We start from the raw sequence: 23,905 nt of genomic DNA, 5'->3' as shown, positions 1-23,905 counted from the left end.
GTAGCAAGGCACGTCTTACATGGTGGCAGGAGAGAGACAGAGAGTGAGCGAAGAGAAAGTGCCACACTTTAAAACCATCACCTCGAGTGAGAACTCACTCACAAGAACAGCGTGGGAGAAACCACTCCCATAATCCAATCACCTCCCACCCAGTCCCTCTCTTGACATTCGGGGATGGCAATTGGAGATGAGATTTGGGTGGTGACACAGAGCCAAACCATATCACCAGGCGTGTTCTGGGCTCACCTTGTGGAGGAAGCGACGTGGCAGAGAACACGGGGTTACAATAGGGTCAGTGGAGCTGAGACAGAGGAGGGCATTTCAGAAGGAAGAAGCTACCAGCTAAGGCTGGAAGACAGGGAAGCACTGTGAGCTGCTGCAGGGAGGCAGGCAGAACAGAACGTGGAGCGGGGCTCAGGGAGGGCCCAGCTCCTGGGAGTGCCTGGATGTGTGATCCTTCCCCTCAGCTGCCGAAGTCCCAGGACTAGCACTCCAGAAATACGTGTGCTCTTCTCTCCCAAAGAAGCCCGGCCCCAGGTCAATGAAAGGGTTAAGCTGGACTTCTCTCCATAGGTGGCCTGATTCTTGTGTGAACTGTCACCTGTCATGACACCCAATCCAGACAATGTCCTTCAACTTTGTCCCCTTCTGCCTATCCAGAGGTTACTTACAGTAAAATAATACAATACAAAAATAACCATTTTAACCATTTGTAAGTGTCCAGTTCAGTAGTGTCAGAGTACATTCACACTGCTGTACAACCATCACCAACAACCATCTCCAGAACCCTTTACATTTTCCCAAACTGAAACTCAATACCCCTAAACAGCAACTCCCATCTTCCGTCACCCCAGGCCCTGGCAATGACCATTCTACCTCCTGTCTCTATGAACTGGACTACTCCAGATACTGCATATAAGTGGAATCATATAGTATCTGTCCTTTTGTGACCATCTTCTATCATTTAGCACAACATCCTTAAGATTCATCCATGTTTCAGAATTGTGTTAGAATCTCCCTCTTTCGTAATGCCGAATGATATTCCAGTGTATGGATATGCCAGTTTTGTTTATCCAGTCATCTGTTGATGGACACTAGGACTGCTTCTACCTTTTGGCTATTGTGAATAATGCTGCTGTGGACGTGGGTGTCCAGACATCTGTTCAAGTCTCTGCTTTCAATTATTTTAGGTAATACCCAAAAGTGGAATTGCTTGATGATGTGGTAATTTTATTTTTAATTTTTTGAGGAACTGCCATACTGTTTTCCATAGTGTCTGCACCATTTCAGTTCCCATAAAAAATGCATAAGGGTTCCAATTTCTCCACAACCTTGCCAACACTTTTTTTTAGGTAGAGTCTCGCTCTGTCACCCAGGCTGGATTGCAGTGGCACAATCTCGGCTCACTGCAGCCTCCACCTCCCAGGTTCAAGCAATTCTCCCACCTTAGCCTCCAGAATAGCTGGGATTACAGGCACCCACCATCGTGCCAGGCTAATTTTTGTATTTTTGTAGAGACGGGGTTTCACCATGTTGGCCAGGCTGGTCGTGAACTCCTGGCCTCAGGTGATCTGCCTGCTTCGGCCTCCCAAAGTGCTGGGATTACAGAAGAGAGTCACCACGCCTGGCCTCAACACTTAATTCTTATTTTAAGTAGCCGTCCTAATGGGTGTGATAAAGGGTATTGAATTTCAGTTTGGGAAAATACAATATCTCATTGTGGTTTAAACCAGGACACTTTTAAGAGTGAAGGAGGCACCACCTATAATTATACAGGGGCACGAGTGCAAGCTGGGGTGACAGCAGCTATGGTCCGTCCAGGGCATCACACGGGGAGTGGTGCCACTGTGGCCTTCTCAGCTCCCCGGGGGCTGAGGTTTGGAAGACCAGAGCATCAGGCTTCGCTGGAGAGCAAAATAGCCTTTTTAGGGGCCCAGCTCCTGCCTATCATCTACCCAGCTGCCTGTCTTACTTGAATTTCCCTAGTTGCTCACTGAAAGGTAGAAGAAAATTTCCCAGACTATCTCCAGGTAATCAAGGTGGAGACAGTTTTAGAAGCTCAAGGAGGCTCCTGTGGAAACAGGATTTTAAATTAGTTGAAGTCTCACGTAATTAAAATGATTTTGATTGTAATGGTCGTTTCAGTAATTCCTTGTCTATGAAAATATTCACCAGCACTGCTATTGTACACCTTATCACATCAGTCACTGTTTGAGAGAAGTCAGCTGCCACCCTAACTACGGAGGTGAAGAGATGAGGGTGAAGGAGGAAAAGGAGTGTTTGACTTTATCCTTCATCACTTGTCAAGGCTAATGGTGAATCATGTTGCTTTTCATTTTTTTAGTGCAACCGTACTACCTAGAGGCATGGGCTATTTGGAATCAGTTTTTTGTTTTCCATGCCTCTTTCCCCAAAATCATCTGCTAAGGCTGACAACAATGCTGAGAGATGGACGGGGGTGACTATTACTCTCTCCACTTGACAGATGACAAAAAAGACTCAGAGAAATAAAATCAGTCAGTCAATATCCAGGGGTGCATCAGGCACCGTACATATGCCGAGATTTGACAGGCACAAGCTGGGGTTTGCCGTCCATGGAAGGCAGGAAATGAGGTGTCTCGGCACAGCAGTGATGAGGGTCACTAAAAGGCAAGCAGAGGGTGCTGTGTGGACGATGGCAATGCGGGGAGGGCCTGCTGGGGGATAGGGTGTTTAAGCTGCAGCCTGACGTATGGGTAGAAGGTGGCCAGGTAAGCTGGAGGGGAGGAAAGAAAGGCAGCCAAAAGGAAAACAGCTCCAGGGAGAAGGGCCAGCATGTGTGCTATAGTTTGGATATGTTTTTTCTGTCCCCCAACAAAACCAACGTCGGATTTTGATCCTCACTGTGTGGTTTTGGGCCTGGTGGGAGGTGTTTGGGTCACGGCCGTGGTGGATCCCTTACGAAGGGCTCGGTGCCATCCTCCCAGTAGGGAGTGAGTTCTCATTCTGGCAAGATGGGATTAGCTCTCATGGAATGGATTAGTCCGTGAGGATGCATTGTTACAAAGCGAGTGGTTCCCCACTGCCTGGCCCCTCTTTGCACCTGCCCACTTCTCCTTTGCCCTTCGCTACCATGTTTTGATGCAGCACAAAAGCCGTCACCAGAAGCCAAGCTGATGCCAGTGCCCCACTTCCGGTATAGCCTGCAGAACCGCAAGCCAAATAAACCTCTTTTCTTCCTTCCTTTTCTTTCTCTCCCTCCCTCCCTCCCTCCCTCCCTCCCTCCCTCCCTTCCTTCCTTTCCTTCCTTCCTTCTTTCCCTCCCTCCCTCCCTCCCTCCGTCCCTCCCTCTCTCTCTCTCTCTCTTTCTTTTTTGAGATGGAGTCTCCACCTCCTGGGTTCCAGCGATTCTCCTGCCTCAACCTCCTGAGTAGTTGGGATTACAGGCATGTGCTATCACGCCCAGCTAATTTTTGTATTTTTTTTTTCCTTTTTCTTTTTTTTTTTCATTTTTTTATTATACTTTAAGTTCTAGGGTACATGTGCATAACGTGCAGGTTTGTTACATATGTATATTTGTGCCATGTTGGTGTGCTGCACCCATCAACTCGTCAGCACCCATCAATTCATCATTTATATCATGTATAACTCCCCAATGCAATCCCTCCCCCCTCCCCCCTGATTTTTGTATTTTTAGTAGAGACAGGGTTTCACCATGTTGGCCAGGCTGGTCTCGAATTCCTGACCTCAGGTGATCCACCTGCCTCGGCCTTCCAAAGTGCTGGGATTATAGGTGTGAGCCACTGCGCCCGGCCACATCTTTTCTTTCTAAACCACCCAGTCTCAGGTATCCCTTTATAGCAAGAGAAAACAGACAAAAGAATGTGCATGAACAGATGAGGGAGAACGAAACCTCTGTGCCTGCAGTCACATGAGGCTGTGGCAGAGCCAGGCTGTGGCTTCGCAGAGCCGAGGCTTGAAGGGGACCCAGGAAGTCACTGGTGAGTCCTTCCGATTATTCAGGGAGTCTGCATGGTCTCTACAGCCCTGGAGTTTCACTTCCTTATTGAGGCAAGGGAGTTAGGATGACTGAAGGCCGGTGCCCAGAGCTACAATATGTGGGCAGAGTTCACATTTTAAAGACCAATGGCATACAAAGTTGGTGTAGAGAAGGGAGCAAAATCTGTCCTTCATTTTCAAATGTTAGTGAATAGGTAATAGTTCTCCAGTCAGTTGGAATGAAGGGAAAAAGCTTCAAGAAATACGTCTTAGGAAATAATGTTGGCTTGGCACTCCCCTCCTTCATTATATATCTAAACATGACCATTTGGGAGGCTGAGGCAGGAGAATGGCATGAACCTGGGAGGAGGAGGTTGCAGTGAGCCGAGACCACGCCACTGCACTCCAGCCAACAGAGCAAGACTCTGTCTCAATAAAATAAAATAAAATAAAATAAACCACACGACCATTGCACTTTTCAAGTTTTTTTTGTCATCTTCTATTTTTAAGTGCAGAACACAGAAGGATGGCTGAAGTCCCCAGATCCACTTCCTTGGCTAGAATAGAACTAGACGAGGTGTGTTCTTGCAAGCAACCCCCAGCAGAATCCAGCCATCTGGGCAGGAGAACAGAGCAGCCCCTGGCCCCATGTGCAGTGTTCAGACTTGTGCTGTGAGCACGACTCAAGGAAGAGCTGGATTCTGTCTCTCATATATATATGTATACACACACACACATATGGTTGCTGTATGTATATCATGTATATGATATATATCTCTATGTATATGATATATATGCACATACCATACCTATGTATATGGTATATACACACAGCTCATATATATATATATATATGAGACAGGGTCTCGCTGCGTCACCCAGGCTGGAGTGCAGCAGCACAATCACGGCTCACTGTAACCTCTGCCTCCTGGGCTCAAGCAATCCTTCCACCTCAGCCTCCCAAGTAGCTGAGACTACAGGTGTGTGCCACCATGCTAATTTGTGTGTGTGTGTGTGTCTGCAGAGATGAGGTCTTGCCATGGCATCCAGGTTGGTCTCAAACTCCTAGGCTCAAGCGACCCTCCCACCTTAGCCTTCCAAAGTATGGTGATTACAGGTGTGAGCTACCATGCCTGGCCAATTTTGTTCTATTTCAAGGGCACTCAGGCCATGGAGGAGGGATCTCTCAGACACCTAGCCCCATCTGCCAGGCCCTCCCTGCCCAAGACCACACTGCCACCCCTAAACCTGGACTCCAGCTGGCTCTATCCCCTACTGTGTTCATTAACCTTGGGCAAGCGGCTCCATCTCTCTAGGCTTCAGTTTCCCCATGTGTAAAACAAGGATATTGACACTTGCCCCCCGGGCTGTCTGGGGATGAAATGGAATGATGGCAGCAAGCCCCCAGCACAGGGCCTGGGGCAGCAAGCATGCAACCCCGAGAGACCACGAGGTCACACACACCCCCCACACCTGCCAGGACCCCATGGCTTTGTCAGAGAGGGGCACGTTATCATCTGGCTTGGTGGGAATCTTCCAACAACAGCAAAGGCCACAGCCACAGTCCTTCTGTAATTCCACTGAACAGCTTAGTGGCTGGGGCCACAACTCAAAGAGAACCTGGACCTCCTTCATGTAGTCCCTCAGATGACTAACACCTTAATTCGCTCGCTTGCGTTCGGTCCATGGTGATTTTTCTTGGCTTCTTAGCACCAGGATTAGCCAGGCTGAATAGGGGTTTCTGTCTCCAAGGTAAGATGAGGAACTGTGGCCTAATGTGGCTCCCTGACTCACTGGCTGGGAGCAGAGTGAACAGGGCCACAGGGAGGCCACGTGGGGGAGATGCCAGGGCTTCAGACTCTTGGCCTGGGCTGGGCTTCATCGAGGCCCTGTCCAGTCGGCTGGATTGGGGCCAGCGAGCAGGCCCAATCTACTTTGTCTCTGAAATGGAAAAAAGGGGCCATGGACTCACCCTTCACAAGCAGTTGGTTCACTTCAACATTTTAATGGAATTGACCTGAAATTAATGAGCACTGTCACACTGAGTATATGCTGCCTCTCGGGACGAGAGGGGCAATGGGTAGAAGGCAGCGTGACAACTCAAACCCAAGGCCCGGGACAATTACATAGAGGAAGTCTGTTCGGAATTTGGCGGATCGAACGGCTGTCCCCAAATAACAGGGATGCAGATGGCTGGGGTCTGATGCTGCCTGGCGAGAGCAGAGGCGGATGCTGCATTCTGAGGGCCAGCGGGAGGACACGACGCGGCACTGGGCCAGCCAGCCACAGCCGGGAGCCAGCACAGGAAAGGGAGTTGGATGGAGTCAGAAGGTCAGGCCGCCCCAGTGAACAAGGAGCACATTAACCTTTCCACAGCAGTGGGGGAGCTTATCAGGCTCCAAAATGCAGTCATCAAAGGCCAGCCAGCCCAGTGCAGCCAAGGCTGGCCCGGGGCTACCTCTGGGAGCAGGTCACGGGGCGGCAGCCTGCAAGCGGAGGCGAGGGCAGGCCCTGAGCCCAGAGCGAGCAGCTGCAGGGTGGCGTGCGCCAGCTGGCTCTGCGAGTCCCAGGCTGGAGAGCGGAATGGTCAGGGTGGGACTGTTCCAGGGGTGGGAAAAGGGGGGAAATGGAGAGGATGGGAGTGGGTGGGGGGTGCTGGCCTGAAGGGTTCTGAAAGCCAGAGAGAAAAGACTCCATAGGCTCTGGCCAGCTTTCTTCACTAAAAGGAGATGAAAAACAGAACAAAACAGATTTGATATCATGACTTGAACTCCCTGAAAAGTAGTTAAGCAGTTTGGTTTTAAACAAAGCAAACCAAAGCAAAACACCTCAGTCTATCTATTGGCTTTAAAACCACCCACTCATCACAAATGCTTCTGCGGCACGGCCTCCGCCCACTGCGGGTACAGGCGTGAGTGATGAAGACAGCGGCACCTACGTTCAGAAACACATACGGCCACTGAAATGCATCTGTTTTGAATCTTTTTTTCTCCCTGTCAAATATATCATTTGTTGCCTTTGGGTGGCTTTTAAGGTCAGATCTGGCTCAATGAGAATGGTGACGACATCTGCAAAATTAAAAAGTGGGGACTACCAGTTGTACCTTCACATGGCATCAGTGTCAACATTCTACAAGAACCGACCACCAATTAACCAATCACCAACCAACACATTCCACGCAGACAGCAAGTGCTTAATTTAATCTAAGTACATTCAAGAAGGAACAGGTGTACTTCTACTTCAGAAATAGATATTTTAAAAAAAGAAGTAGGGTAGATAGCAGTGACAAATACTGAAAACTATGCTAATTAAGTCTTCTCTCTCTTAATTCCAACTAGGAGATGTCACGTGTATTGGATACTTAAATTTTGTTTGGATGTAAATTTAAATACAAGCTAAATGAACCATTAAGCATTAGACACACAGTGTATGTTGTCCTTGGTCTAGAAGGGACAGCTACATCGGCATTCAAAAGGAGTATGACATAGTGACAAAGAATCAAGTAAAAATAATTTATAGCTTAGTGATTTCAATACTTTACCCCTGGTAACTTAATATACTTAGTCTGAGGATGAGTTCAGAAGAGAGGGAGCACAGAGTGGGATGACAATGGATCAGAACCAGTATTTTTTTTTTTTTTTTTTGAGATGGAGTCTTGCTCTGTTGCCCAGGCTGTAGTTCAGTAGCATGCTCTTGGCTCACTGCAACCTCCATCTTCCGGGTTCAAGCAATTCACCTACCTCAGCCTCCTGTAGGTGCACACTACCACACCCGACTAATTTTTGTATTTTTAGTAGAGACGAGGTTTTACCATGTTGGCAAGGCTAGTCTCAAACTCCTGACCTTGGGTGATATGCCTGCCTTGGCCTCCCACAGTGCTGGGATTACAGGCGTGAGCCACCGGCCAGAACCAGCTGTCTTTTCACCGCCTCTAGGGAGAGTCTGGTTCCCTTTGGCCCTTTTCAGTGTTCGCAGACTACAGTGAGGCTGGGGGGCTCCGGTGGTGCGGGTGCGGGCCCCGGTGGTGCGGGTGGGGGACTCCGGTGGTGGGGGTAGGGGACTCTGGTGGTGCAGGTTAGTTTTTCTCTTCTGTGGTCACAGACATCTGGCTAAGGAGCAGGGGAGGGTTGGTGTGTGGGGCTGTGCCCAGCTGTCCCCCCGCCACAGAGGATCTGAGTAACTTGCAGGAACCCTTCTCCACTAGCAGAGAGGGAAAGGAGGGATGTCCAGACTAGAACTCCAGCACCTCAAGCCCAGGAGAGAGAACATGGGATTTCCACCCCAGGCCTACGAGAAAGGGGGCATCTAGAAGAACCTGGGATACTGGGACCTGCAGGATGTTCGCTCTTCCCCGCGGCCTGTTTTTCCTGTTTTTAATTCTGGAAACATACACATGACATCAGATTGGCCAAGGGTGTCCAGTCCGGTGGCATTAAGTACATGGACGTTGTTGTGCAGCCTAGACCACTATCATTCTTTCTGAAAGAGGTCACAACTCTTCTAACTGTGCCCCAGACCAAGTCATCCCATGTGTTCCTGCAGGCTCTTGGGAATTGTGAGCATTGACTGAATGGGTTAAAACTGAATTTTTTAGGCCAGAGCCGCCTTGGGCTGTGGCCTCCTTGCCAGACATCAGGCAGCAAGTCTGTATTAATCCTCAGGAATCCCTGGCCACGAAACCATCTTAAAGGGCAATTAGTGGCTTGATACAACTCATTATTTATTTACTCAAAAGACTGTATCCTTGCCCTGCTCTCTTCTTCTATTGTGTAAAATACATGTTTGGGACCTCTGAAAATGTGTATTATGTACCTGATAGAACTCAATGGCTTCTCTGGAGCCATTCTGTTTTATTGTGGAAATTAGTACTAGGGGGCTTTTAAAAGCTGATTTTTAGACCCAACAGCCTGCGTTTGTTCACATTAATGCAGTGGATGGGAGCTAACAGCCACCAAAGGGCTGTGAGGGACACCTCTGTGGCCTCTCTGTTGGAGCAGTGAGCCCAAGGGGCTCCACTTTTATGAATACAGATGGTACTCGCTGGGCCTGTTAGAGAGGAGAGGGCTGCATGGAGACTCAGTTGGCACTTATCTCTCTTCACACTGCCCCCAACAGTCCTCTGCCAGGGTTCCCCCATGTTATCCGGGCATTACTGTTTGCTTTTGAAATATTAAGTATTGGCCGGGCGCAGTGGCTCACGCCTGTAATCCCAGCACTTTGGGAGGCCGAGACGGGAAGATCACGAGGTCAGAAGATCGAGACCATCCTGGCTAACATGGTGAAACCCCGTCTCTACTAAAAATACAGAAAATTAGCCGGGTGTAGTGGCGGGCGCCTGTAGTCCCAGCTACACAGGAGGCTGAGGCAGGAGAATCGCATGAACCCGGGAGGTGGAGCTTGCAGTGAGTCAATATTACGCCACTGCACTCCAGCCTGGGTGACAGAGCAAGACTCCGTCTCAAAAAAAAAAAAAAAAAAAAACAAAAAAACAAACAAACAAAAAACTTTAGGCTGGGCGCGGTGGCTCAAGCCTCTAATCCCAGCACTTTGGGAGGCCGAGACGGGCGGATCATGAGGTCAGGAGATCGAGACCATCCTGGCTAACATGGTGAAACCCCGTCTCCAGTAAAAAATACAAAAAACTAGCCGGGCGAGGTGGTGGCGCCTGTAGTCCCAGCTACCAGGGAGGCTGAGGCAGGAGAATGGCGTGAACCCGGGAGGCGGAGCTTGCAGTGAGCTGAGATCCGGCCACAGCACTCCAGCCTGGGTGACAGAGCAAGACTCCATCTCAAAAAAAAAAAAAAAAAAAAAAAAAAAAAAAAAAAAAAAAAAAAGAAATATTAAGTATTATTTACTTTGAAATTATAAAATGAGACCAATTCGTTGGAGATGAGCTGGAAAGGTGTCAGGAAATGAGCCACGGTGACTCTTTTGTTTTTTTTAAAATGTTTATTTATTTATTTATTCTTTTGAGACGGAGTCTTGCTCGGTCACCCAGGCTGGAGGGCAATGGCACAATCTCGGCTCACTGCAGCCTCTGTGTCCTGGGTTCAAGTGATCCTCCTGCCTCAGCCTCTCGAGGAGCTATGATTACAGGGGTATGCCACCGTGCCCAGCTAATTTTTGTATTTGTTTTCAGTACAGGTAGGGTTTTACCATGTTGGCCAGGCTGGTCTTGAACTCCTGGCCTCAAGTGAGGGGATCCCAAAGTGCTGGGATTACAGGCATGAGCCACCGCACCCGGCCCAGGATGACTTTTTTCTGTGAATAAAGGAGAAAGACAATGTGGCAGAGAGAGATGGTAGCCTCCTCAGAGGCATGTAGGAGCCTCACCTGGCACCCAAAGACCCACAGTTTGGCTTTTAGGAGAGAACAGGCTCTACTAAAACATATTTCAAAATACGGATGGCATGAGTAATAGAAGGGATATTTCTTAGGATTTGCTGATATTTGTTTTTCTATAAAATCAGTGTAAAAAGATGCTCCATACTACTAGCTATGAGTTGTTTCATACATTAAACCCATACTCTGTTATTTTCTTCTCTTGGTTTTTAAGCCTCTTGGTAGGACTTAAATCAAAGAGCATCTTATGATACCTCATGCATGATTCTTCTTGGTGGTGCAATGAGGTAATTACTCTCATATGGAGGGAGAAAGGAAGTGCCTTTTCTATTCATCACCTCTTTTAATCTGTACATAAACCTAACAAGGAGGGCATTAGTAGCAACCTGCTTCTGCAACTAGGAAAGCTGAGACTTGGATGTGTAAACGCTTTGCCCAAAGTAAATTCCAGACCAAGTTCAAGGACTCAAAGTCCTGTGCTTGCTTCATGATGTCTTGTAAAAAGAGGAGCGAGTAGGGAAAGCTGGGCCAGAGGGTTTTTTTTTTTCGCTTTTGCTTTCTTGTCTCCTTACCATGACAGCATAAATTTGTGGCATCATTTGCATTCTTGGTCATAGTGCATTCAATAAGTCATGATTGAGCAGTCATTTCGTATAAAGTACTACTAATAGTCAAGATGTGGTTCTTGCTCTCAGTAGTTGAGACCAGACATAAATACATAAAGGAGGCAGAGACTGTAAGCTGGCCTGTGCCAGGAATTACATGAGGTGCTTATGGAATAGGAGCTGTGGGCGCTGGGGCAGTTGGCTGTTTATGTTTTCCGTGGAAGGAGAGGCTTGATCCCATGCTTGAGGGATGCACTGCATAGCAGAAGACCCCTCCCATGCCTCCTTTCATTGGCAGCTGTCTAGAGCTGGCTTCACACTTTCTACTCAGATGCCCACAGCCACAGAAGGGAGGCCTGCCACTCCCTGTCCACCCTGCAGCCTGGCCCTACCCAGGTCATTCCTTCTGTGTTCTCCCCGCTTCTCCACTCCTGGGTCACCTGATGCTTCCTGTCCTCCACATGACACCTCCTATGTCCCCTCCCCATTTTCCTTCCCCTGTAATCAGAGAGTAGGGTAATGTTTTACCTGTGTCCCTCCAGTGACACTGATTTCCTCATAGTCTGACGCAGAGGGCTGCTACTGAAGTAGCTAAAAGCACCAACTCTGGAGCTGCACAGACCACTCTGTGGCTTTCCAGCTGTAAGACTGGGGGTGAATTACCTGAGTTTGGAAACCAAGCCTCACTAGGACTTTAGGGAGAGTACTTTAGAACATGAAATGAGGCCAGGCGTGGTGGCTCACACCTGTAAATTCCAGCACTTTGCAAGGCTGGGGTGGGCGGATCACCTGAGGTCAGGAGTTGGAGACCAGCCTGGCCAACACGGTGAAATACCATCTCTACTGAAAATACAAAAATTAGCTGGGTATGGAGGCTCATGCCTATAATTCCAGCTACTTGGGAGGCTGAGGCATGAGAATCATTTGAACCCGGGAGGTGGAGGTTGCCGTGAACTGAGATCGCACTACTGCTCCAGCCTGGGCCGCTACTCCAGCCTGGGTGACAGAGTGAGACTCTGTCTCAAGAAAACAACAACAACAACAACAACAACAAAAGAACACGAAATGAAATGAAATGGACTTTCATGAAAAATGTCTCTTTAAGGCCCTCGCATTGCATTCTTCCTTCCTCACCGAGAGAGTCGTCACGAGGATTAAATGAAGTAAGGTATGTGAGATGCTCAGTACACGACGGACACGCGACTGTTCTAAGGAGATCTATGACCACTTATGTGTATGTCGGCATTGTAATATACTCAGTATTTATGCACGTGCCTACATGTCCTCTACCACACTGTAGATTCCCTGTGAGTGGAATCCATGGGTAATGAATTTTTTGGTCTTCTATAGAGACCAGAAGAATCCCTACCATTTTAGGGATTCAGTACTGTAAAGATTCACTGAATGAATGAAAAAGTACAAATGAAAAACATAAGTATGAAGAGTTGGTGAAGACAGCACATTTTAAGTCATGTCAACAGTACAAAGCATAAAAATCAGGGCACAGGAGAGGGAGGGAGGAGCCAGCAGCTATCTGGCCCAACCCCTACTCGGTACAAGAGACTTCTCGATAGCATCCTACAGTTCTCTTTTGTTATTGAGTTCTAATCTGATTCCACTCTAATTTGATTTTTTTGTTTTTGAAACTTTCTTGCCGACTTTTGGACTGAGTTTTTTTCTCATTTTCCCATTTCTTTCCCCTGTGTGTTTGTGGATTCTGTAACATCCATACAAGCAGGCATGAACACCCCTTTGAGCCACTTAGCGATGAGCCCCTGATCATCTACCTCTGACTCCTGAGGCACCTGTTGCAAGGATGGATAGCCACAGTTGCAAAAAATTATTTTCTCTTTTAAGCCCAAAGTTGCCATTATTTTAACCACAAAGCATTGGTCTAGTTCATCCATTCATTTATCAAATGACTTACGGTGTCTCCTAATTGCCAGGTACTGTGCTAGGTGCTAGAGATAAAAAGGTTACCAAGCCAGAAATAATGCTAAGATGCAAAACGTGGCCCAAACCTCCTATCTCTGACCCCAGCCAAGCTGCTCTACTGGTGCATGATGGGAGGCAAGAGAATCATACTGACCGGGAGTCCAGGGACCTGGGATCTAGTCCTGGCTCTGCCACTTGCTCTTGTGTGGCCCTGGGTGAGTTGCATCACCTGTTCGAGGCTCAGTTTTCTCATCTGTAAAATGGGTCCCATCTATCTTTCAGGGTTGTTGTGAGGATCATAAAATGAGGCAGTAAATGTGATAGTGATTCTAAACTCTAAAGCTCTCAAAGTTTTTATTCACAACTTAATTGTACACTTAAAAATAATGAAAAGAGTATAACACAAGGGATAAATGCTTGAGAGAATGGATTTTAAAAAAGTTTTTATTCACATGGTGTACTTAAAAGACTTCTTTTTTAAAAAGACTTCTTTTTTTTTTGAAACAGAGTCTTGCTCTGTCGCCCAGGCTGGAGTGCAATGGTGCAATCTCAGCTCACTGCAACCCCAGCCTCCCGGGTTCAAGCGATTCTCCTGCCTCAGCCCCCTGAGTAGCTGGGATTACAGGTGCCCGCCACCATGCTTGGCTAATTTTTGAATTTTTAGTAGAGATGGGGTTTCACCATGTTGTTCATGCTGGTCTTGAACTCCTGACCTTGTGATCCACCTGCCTCGGCCTCCCAAAGTGCTAGGATTACAGGCGTGAGCCACCGTGCCCGGCCCTAAAAGACTTCTTTATAAGGAGCCGTCTTGCTTTGGGGAGACCGAACACCGCTGAGGGCCTCAGGGCAGAGTTGATGTGCACCTGCCAGCACACCACCTTCACATCTTTATGGAACCTTCACACTGTCTTAAAAGTGCTCCACCTCCTTTTTTTTTTTTTTTTTTTTGACCCTTAAAGAAGAGACCAATTATTAGCAATATGTGGCAACTGTGCCTGTCCTCTCACATGGCCAGGGACTGGGTGACATTATCCAGAAAGGTACACTTCTGTGCTGGTGGCCACTCCAACACACTTCCTTTGTTTGGCTGGAGCTGGTCCACTTGACAAGGGGTCAGGAAGATGAAGCTGAATCCAACCTCCCACCCTGCCAGGCTGACACCTGCCCTCCCCACCTTGCTATGGGGCCATTTCTGATCTGGCTTCTGGACACAGACCATTTCACATTCTTCTACCTACGTGGAGGTGAAACTCCCTTAGTTTTAGGCAAATCCTCATTTACTTAATTTCATTATATTCTCCCTAATGGGCAACAAGGAGATTTGATGTGTGAGATTGATTCAAGAAAGGACAAAACTGAGGGCAGCAAATGTGTGAGCCTCGAGTCCTTTCTCCTCGCAAAGGCAACACTCGTCTGGCTGGTGAAGCCAAGAGCGCAGCCACATGGCTACTTCTCATATCGGCACCCCCAACCCCAGCGCAGCGCCCCAAGGAGCATGCTGGACATGCTCAGTAAATATTTGTGAAATAAATGAATAAATCAATGGCAGTTGTTTGGATTTCAATATAAATGGATCTTGGGCCTGAGATACTGCCAGATGGGCAGACAGGTTACAGTCTGGTGATGCATCTCCAAGGCTATAAAAACGTAGCCGTTGCTGGAGTCGCAGGCTGACATTTCAGAAGATGATTATATGCACAATTTAACCACATGGCTATTTGTGCCCTCCAAGTGCCATCGCTTCAACAACTGTTTTCATGTTGGCTTTTTTGCTTGTTCCTCTGTCTTTTTTTTTAAGTCAAGCACAATTTTTTGCAGCCTCTCATATTTCTAGCTGAATGTGACTTATTCATATAAAATTATGTTCCATTTTTATAAAACCCAAGTTACTGCAAATGATGCTTGAGGTTTCACAGAAAATATTAATTCCTGGTCTGCTGCTATAAAGCATGCCTGCTCGCCGAGAGCAGCGCTGTCGCTCTGAGACAGATGGAAGCAGTCCAAGGGTATGATTAACTTCTTAGTCCTGGCAATTGCCTAGTGCTCCTCTTGCCCTAGATTTCAAGATTGACCTCCAGCTTCTCTGCAGACGCACAGTTGCTCAGCTTGATAAATCACACGAATCCCTTTTTTGATCAGAGTTATCTACTATTTACTACTCATGAAGGGAAGTTAATCGTATTCAAGGCACTTCATATGCTGCACACATATCCTTGCTTCTTCCTAACAGTACTTTGCATATTTTCCACATTGGCGGTGATGTGGCATCTTTTGCAGTGCAGAGGGTCCACACCAAAGATCCACCTTTATCCTGTTCATGCCTCTTCTTTGTCTCTACCAACCAGCATCAAATACATCGACCCATAAGAAGAAAAAACACGTGAGAGGCACACAATAAGCAGTGAATAAGTGAGACGAATTGTGTCCTTTTGCAAACTGAGATTTTCTTATAATTGGCTTGTTTACTTTGTCAAGAACTTTGCCGGGCCGTGTGCAGTGGCTCACACCTGTAATCCAGCACTTTGGGAGGCCAAGGCAGGCAGATCACTTGAGCCCAGGAGTTCAAGACCTGTCTGGGCAACATGGCGAAGCCCCACCTCTACGAAAAGTCCAAAAATTAGCCAGGTGTGGTGGCTACTGTGGCACTGGGCAGGGCAAGGGGAGGGCTGAGATCGTTTGAACCTGGGAGGTCGAGGCTGCAGTGAGCTGTGATCGCACCACTGCACTCCAGACTGGGTGACAGAGTGAGACCCTGTCTCAAAAACCAGAAAAGAAAAAAGAATTTTGCCATCTCTTCTTGCCCGGTTTGTCTGCTTTTTTCATTTTTGGGGGACATAAATGGGCCTCTGGTAGGCCAGCTGACTCTCAGTGGTATAAGATAGATTAAAAAGTTCTACTGTCAGGAGTAGAAAAGAACAGACAACGCACCATCCCACTCTCACACACCCCTTCCCATCACTGCTGGGCAGGAGGCGCAAGTGAGTAGGGCTGAAGCCCAAACTCCCCTTCTGCTTACCATGGTGATCCAGTTTCACCCTGAAAGTACATTTTGCCTATTTGGGGTGAGTCATAAATTAAGTCCATTGGTCAGGCAGAACCAAGTAAGGGAAAAGGTTTTTTGGGGGATGATCACAGCTGATTTTTAACATTTACGTAATGGAAACATCACAGTTTTAATTTATCAAGATTGTGTATTGATTACAGAAGATTCTCTGAACTTTAAAGCATACAGTCTGAACCGTCAGATATTGGATTTGTGCTGGAATGCTAATTTAGAAAGTAAACCAGGAGATTGGAGAAATGAAAAGACAAGATTGACTTTCCAAAGACATCTGGACATTCTCTAACTTACAGCACCCCAGAGGGATGAGATTTCTACCGACCCTTAGCAAGGGAAAGGGAAACGCACCCCTTTCTTTTTTGTATAACTGGCCTCATCAGGTCAGATCTCAAGGCTTTGAAGTCAGGTTTTCTTATAGGGAAACAGAGAACAAAAACCGGCTTCCAACAGTGTAAACTCATGTCCTTCCACCAAACCCAAGTCAATGAAATCCTGTCTCATCATCGATTTGTACATCTTGGAACAAAATAGCTCCGGCCTTGTCTAAATGTATTTGTGTTCACTGGACACTCAAGGTTGAGGCTCAGTGGAAGTGAAATGAGCCCACAGATAAGCCAACTTGCAGGACACTGAGGATCTGAAGGAGGATAAGACCCAGAGTGTGTCACAGACATGCTCCTCCATGAGGAGCCGGTGTGCACGGCCAGAGCCAGTGTGGGCTTTTCTGTCCCATGCCAGAATTGCAGAGCTCAGGAAGCACCTTGTGAGGTCTGAAAAGTGCTTTTTCCTCCAAGAACAAAGAGGAAGGCACGACCTAATCATTATGGAATTTTCTATAAAGAGCTGATAACAGGCTCAAAGCAAAAAGTTTACGAAACCAGGATGGTTTGGGTAAATGAATGTATAACAGCTTCATACCAGGCTCCAAGTAGCCAGAGGTGTTGGGCCTAGAACCCCACTTTGGGATATTCAGGACCTGGGGAGACCTTTACTCAATTCCATTCCCACCCTGAGGTTCCTCTGGCAGACAGAACATTAGGCAAGTCACACAGTAGCCTGACTTGAGGCACTTGGGGCATTTTTCTAGAAAATATTGGTTTATTCAAAGGAGTAAGTAATGTGATAGAAAATGACATCTGTTGCTTGATAAGTTATTCTCTACTTACAAATGAGAAAATACGAATGCAATTAATTCAGTAGGTGTTTTAAAATCATTATTTTGAAGAAGGGTTTTAATTTCCATCTTGAAATGATGACAGATGCTTATCACTTATGCGGACTAGTTCTGTGGCCCTGAATTCGTAGAAAATATACAATAGAAAAAGAATGGCTGTTACTGAAAAGTCAAAAAACAACAGAGGCTGGAGAGGCTGTGGAGAAAAACGAATGCTTGTACATTGTTGGTGGGAGTGTAAATTAGTTCAACCATTGTGGAAGACATTGTGGTGATTCCTCAAAGACCTAGAGGCAGAAATACCGTAGGATCCAGCAATCCCATTAATGGGTATATACCCAAAGGAATATAAATCATTCTATTATAAAGGCATATGCACCTGTATGTTCACTGCAGCACTGTTCACAATAGCAAAGACATGGAATCAACCCAAATGCCCATTAATGATAGACTGGGTAAAGAAAATATGGTACACATATGCCATAAAATACTATACAGCCACAAAAAGGAACAAGATCATGTCCTTTGCAGGAACAGGGGTGGAGCCATTATCCTCAGCAAACTAATGCAGGAACAGAAAACAAACACCGCATGTTCTCATTTGTAAGTGGGAGCTGAATGATGAGACCCAAGAGGGGAAACACGCTAGGGCCTGCCGGTGAGGTGTCGGGGGAGGGAGAACATCAGGAAGAAGAGCTAATAGATGCTGGGCTTAATACCTAGGTGATGGGTTGACAGGTGCAGCAAACCACCATTGCACACGTTTACCTATGTAACAAACCTGCATATCCTGCACATGTGCCCCTGAACTTAAAATACAACTTGAAGAAAAAAAAAAAAAGAAAGAAAAAAGAAAAAGCACAGAGAAGGTAGCTTTACACAACCGCATTGCTAGAATAGCAGAGAAAGTCAACTCATCACTTTGAAATGACCAGTTTTGAATAGAAAAAGTGCTACATGGCCGGGTGCAGTGGCTCACGCCTATAATCCCAGCACTTTGGGAGGCCGAGCCGGGCGGATCACCTGAGGTCAGGAGTTCGAGATCAGCCTGGGCAATACGGTTAAACTCCGTCTCTACTAAAAATACAAAATTAGCTGGGTGTGATGACACATGCCTGTAATCCCAGCTACTCAGGAGGCTGAGACAGGAGAATCGCTTGAACTTGGGAGGCAGAGGATGCGGTGAGCCGAGATCGCGCCATTGCACTCCAGCCTGGGCAACAAGAGTAAATCTCCGTCTCACCAAAAAAAAAAAAAAAAAAAGAAAAAAAAAAAAAAAAGAAAAAAGGGCTACAGTAAAGTAAGGGAAATGCCCTATTATATTTGAGGATAAAGAAATGTGTAAGAAGAGTGGTGACAATGAAAACCTCTGTTTTTGGGTAGGGAATGGGCTTGACAAGGGATTTTTTTGTGAAAATATCAGAAAAAACTTAAAGGAAATGGCATTGTTCATCATTAAAATCTACTCACATTTTCTCTTTAGGACAAAGTCGTATATCTTTTGGGAAGAAATCTTCAAATGTATCAGTCCTAGTTTCTGATGAATTGTCTTTGTATTTGCGACCATGTCTTCAAAATGAATCCATATTTTACTAAAATAGGTTTTGATTCATTCTACTAAAGGTTGTAATGACATTTTGCACTTATACGTGTAGCTTTACTAAAATATAATTTACATTCCATGAAGTTCACCCATTTAAAGCATACAATTCAGCGGTCTGTTATACTTACAAGGATGTGCAACCATCACCATAATCTAGTTTTACAACATCATCATCCCCAAAAGAAATCTTGTACTCGTTAACAATGACAAAGTTTTGTAAACTTTGAGGGCTTTCCCTTGCGTCTCAGTGCATTTTGGTGAAGGAATTGCTTACTTAAGAAGAAAAGTCAAAGACAGAAAAGACATATGTATAGGAAAGAAATGACTACGTTATATTCTAAATGTGTTTTGATCTAGACTCTTTCCTCCTCCTACTGACACACTCAGAAGCAGTGCAGTCATCAGCTTTTGTGAAAATCCCAAAAGCAATTCCAGAAGATCATGTGCCAGCCACTCAGGACACACAGGCTTGTGTGGTTGTCATGGGGAACGTTTTGTAATTGAAATAAAAATACTCATGCTCAGTCTGCCACCACACAGAAAATGCTTTTCACTCACGCACACCAGATAATTCGCCTAAGTGACAGGTTTTACTTTGGAGGAAGCACCGAGCTAAGCTGGTTTACACAGTCAGTGATGGCTCATTCCATGAAAAAGGAACTGGGAAAGAAGGCAAGGTGGTGAAGGTTAGCTAGCCAATGAGGAGGTGCCTGCCAGCCAGCCAGCCAAGGCACAGCTCCTCCTGCTGCTTTTAATGCTGTGGAGACACACAGGGACTTCATCTTTACCTCCTGACAGTTCCTCAAAACGTGCACACACGTGCGCACGCACACACACACTCTCTCTCCAATCTTAGTAAGTGAAAAAACCAAAACCAACCAAACCAAACCAAGGGTCTGGTCTATTCTAGAAAGTGAAAGGCTGGAGACAGCCTTTCACTTTACATACCCTCATTCAACTATCTGTCTCCAGCCTTTCAGACAAAGCAGGATAGAAAATAGAGCCTGTGTGTGTTTCTTGATGAGGTTGACACATCTCACTCAGTAACACGCGTCAGGAGAAAGAAGCCAAAGCAAGGAGTAAAAAGTCAAGCACGTGGGACCGTGAGTTGTTGGGTTATGTGCATAAAATATTTCGAGAGAGAGAATCTTATCAAAAGATAGATAGCTCCCGGTGAAATGATATGGAAAAAGTCCAAAGAAAACATCTCAAAATAAATGAAGTACTTATTGCTGAACAATGAGCTTAGAGCTCAGCCAGTTCCAAAGTTCAGAATTTACCGCACCATTCAGGCCTCTCTCTCTAAGTTTCTTGTCTCTTGTTTCATTGCACAATAAGGGATTCTTCATACTTTCTATGAAATACAACAAGGCGATTTTTGCAGCGATAAACTCCACACATGCATGACAAATCCAAGCATGCAAAATGTTTAACATCCCAGTTCCCAGATACTTTAGGGACAAAATCCGATTATGAATTATATGCCACAATAAATAGGGCTCAATGTTTCATAAAGCAATTTATAGTTCATAAAAATGACAAAATGTACCTGTCAGACAGAGCGCGGAGAGCCGTTCTCTGAGCTGCCTGTTGGAAGAAAGAAAGGGCAGAGATGTTTATTTAATATTCTGACTTTTGAATTATGTGCTCAATCAACACTTAAAAAAGAAAACAACAACCCTGTGTTACACACATTTTTGCCATGTGGCCAAATTTTAAACGACTAGCAATGTAGTAGAAAGCACTGTTGTACAATGTGTGTGATGAAATGAACCTTCATGGAGAGTTCACTGAAGCCTGGCAATGCACACTTGCAACCAGGGAGTGAGTTTGGGGGTGCCAAAGGACTGCACCCAGGTAAGCTTGGACAGGTCTCCGGCAATTGGCAAAGACCAGAGCTACTTCTCTAAAATCACTTTCCCATTGTTTTACTGTTCTTTCCTATCAGAAAACAAAATGGTCTGTTTTGGTTTCTTTGTAGCTTCTTTCCCAATGAAGGTGTAATTTTTCACTCGGATTTCAGATTGAAAGTTTCCACAGTTGGAATATGGAATGCCACTAGAAATCTCAAGGGATTATTGCTTTGTTTTAGGCATAATGGTATTATGGCAATGGTTTTTAAAATTCACATAGAAATGTTAATGGATACATTTATCTGATGTTGGGATTTGCTTTAAAATAATACACGGGGAGGGCTGCGTGTGGTCGCTTATGCCTGTAATCCCAACACTTTGGGAGGCTGAGGCGGGTGGATCACCTGAGGTCAGGAGTTCAAGACCAGCTTGGCCAACATGGTGAAATCCCATCTCTAGTAAAAACACAAAAATGAGCTGCACGTGGTGGCGGGTGCCTGTAACCCCAGCTACTCAGGAGGTTGAGGCAGGAGAATCGCTTGAAACTGGAAGGCAGAGGTTGCAGTGAGTCAAGATCACGCCACTGCACTCCAACCTGGGCAACAAGAACAAAACTCCATCTCAAAAAAATAACATAACATAACTTAATATAACATAACATAAAATAAATACAAAAAATACAGTGGGAGAAGGGCAGAGTGAGTGGGCACATACATAAGATAAGATGACCCTGGGTTGAGAACTGCTGATGTTAGGTGAAGAGCACAGGGCAGGTTCTTATATTATTCTGGCCACTTCCCTATATGAGATGAACAAAACTTTCATTTCTGTATTGAAAATGTATTGATTTGTTTTTTGTTTTTTTTCGTCTACTAAAATTAATGTGGGTGTGTGTGCTGAAATTTCCCATAATAAAAAATTAAAAGAAAAAATATGAAAAAGGCTCCGTTTTGGCTGGATGCAGTGGCTCACGCCTGTAATCCCAGTACTTTGGGAGGCCAAGGCGGGTGGATCACCTGAGGTTGGGAGTTCGAGACCAGCCTGACCAACATGGAGAAACCCCATCTCTACTAAAAATACAAAATTAGCCAGGCGTGGTGGCGCATGCCTGCAATCCCAGCTACCCGGGAGGCTGAGTCAGGAGAATCTCTTGAACCCGGGAGGCGGAGGTTGCAGTGAGCCGAGATCGTGCCATTGTGCTTCAGAAAAAGAAAAAAAAAAAAGGCTCCAGTTCTCCATCAGATTCTCCCAAGTTTGTACTTGCTTTCCTTTTCTCTGGCTATTCTATTTTTCACCCATTTGCCTTCTATCTCTGGGCCCAATGAGGCCAAGGAAGGCAGACGGTATACGATGCTGTCTGTCTCAGAAGTCATGATTGGGAGGTCAGCAGACCAGGTCTACTCAGCATGCACCGGGAAACAAGGAATGTGTAATGGTCCTTTCCTCCTTGCATGATGCACAAGTCACGTTTACTGGTTTTTTTTTTTTTTTTCTGAGACAGAGTCTCTCTCTGTTGCCCAGGCTGGAGTATAGTGGCGTGATCTCAGCTCACTGCAACCTCTGCCTCCCAGGTTGAAGTGATTCTCCTGCCTCAGCCTCCCGGGTAGCTGGGATTACAGGCGTTTGCCACCACGTCCAACTAATTTTTGTATTTTTAGTAGAGACAGGGTCTCACCATGTTGGCCAAGCGGCTCCCGAACTCCTGACCTCAAATGATCCACCCACCTCTGCTCCCAAAGTGCTGGGATTACAGGTGTGAGCAACTGTGCCTGGCCTACGTTTACTGTTGACCAAGGAACTCACAATATTTGTCATGCTGATCCCCCATCACATTCAGATATCAGGAAAAACAGAATCTTCCGGTTAGAAAAAAATGACACCTCAGAACCATTTTCCCTGTTATGGAAATAAAATATACCCTCGGTGACAGTTTCACATCTTGGGATAAAAATAAAAGTAGAAGTAGTCATCGTCCCAGAAAAGCTCCTTCCTAGGTAGGAGCTGGATGACCTCGGTACACTTTTAGAATAGCATGGACATGAAAGGTTAAGGTGGGGCAGTGTCAGGAAGGTGCAGGGATGCGTGGCCGCTCCTCAAACGGTGCCTGGAACAGTGAGCAGGTGTCAGTACATATCTGCTGAGTAAATGTTAGAGGAATGAATCAGTCAGGGAAGCCTTACCACTGAAATCTGAGCCTAATTTTAAAGACAAGGAGGGATGTGGTCAGGAGAGAGGAGGCATCGGTAGTACTGGGTTAGAAGGCACAGCAGGGGCCTGTCCCAGCCTCTGGCAGCAGCTCTCAACCAGGGCACCCATGACTCCCAAACCCTGGGTGTCTCGAATTGATGAGGGTGTTTCTGTGCATTACATTCATGAGGGGGATCAATAATAGAAGTTAGTGTCTGGGGCCAGGGATACTAAAGCCCTTCAGAGAGCAGGAAGGTCCCTCATATGATGAAGAATTGTCCCTTTAAAATGACAAAGGGTGTCCGCAAAGAAACAGTGCGGCAGAGTAGGAATGAAAGGAGAGCCGAAAGAAGGGACGTAGGGAACATGAGCTCCAGGGCCTGGCAAAGGTACGAGGAACTGAGACAACTTCCCTAAGTAATGCAACAACACGGAATTAGGAAAACCATCTAGTCTGTTGAGCTTGGGGTGGAGAGTCCGACATTCTGGGACACTTTTCACCAATCATTTGCCTTGCGTCTGGCCTTCAACCTCCAACGTAATTTCCAAACCACCCTTTCCTCATCTGAATGGGGTGCTGAAAGAGACAGTCAGTCCGTGTCCAGGCTACTGTGGACAATCCAAGGGGTTACTGTCCCCTCCTCATTCCCTAGATTCTAAATGAAGACCCCTTGTCCTGGCATTCCAGTGTCATAGGATTACCTCAACAGATAAAAAAATGCAGATCTATCGATCTTCTTGGTAAGGAGAGCCGAGGGAGCAGCAAGAGGCGGGGGAAGAGGACTGGAGCCCGAGGAGCCCACGCAGGCACCTCCAGGGATGGGTGCTTCACTCTCCCCTCAGTCCTTCTCCTGTGCTCCTCCAGGGAGCCAGCCCAGAGCATGCTGATAAAACGCACCCAGCAGGCAACAGGTGGCATCACTGCTGGCAGGTTTGTCTCCTGGAGTTTCCCTCTCACTCAGCAAGACGGCTTTTACTTTAGGCAGTGATACTTGAACTTAACTCCCTACTCCTGACTGGCTGAATATACAAGAAGTATTTTTGAACTGTCCCAAAGAAAGGTGGAATGTATTATTAGTATTGTCTCTTAACATCAGAGACTGGCTATTCCTGGAATAACAGAAATCGTAAGAGGTGTGACTAAAAGTTCAATAGAAACCTTCAACA

At 46.2% G+C, this 23,905-nt stretch overlaps 1 protein-coding gene across 6 annotated transcripts in view; it reads right to left on the bottom strand.

Moving 5' to 3' along the window:
• AFF3 (AF4/FMR2 family member 3) overlaps positions 1 to 23,905 on the bottom strand; it is a 628,365-nt gene that overhangs the window by 89,983 nt on the left and 514,477 nt on the right. For all 6 annotated transcript variants that reach the window (XM_030920551.1, XM_030920547.1, XM_030920549.1 and 3 more), the window contains one exon: positions 20,248 to 20,285. In XM_030920551.1, the coding sequence (XP_030776411.1) occupies positions 20,248 to 20,285 (38 nt within the window). The remainder of the gene's footprint in view (positions 1 to 20,247; positions 20,286 to 23,905) is intronic.

This window comes from Rhinopithecus roxellana, chromosome 17 (assembly GCF_007565055.1).
Source record: "Rhinopithecus roxellana isolate Shanxi Qingling chromosome 17, ASM756505v1, whole genome shotgun sequence".
In the NCBI taxonomy this organism is placed as follows: domain Eukaryota; kingdom Metazoa; phylum Chordata; class Mammalia; order Primates; family Cercopithecidae; genus Rhinopithecus; species Rhinopithecus roxellana.
Note: the sequence above shows the minus strand (reverse complement) of the source record. Positions and strands in the feature narration are given on the sequence as shown.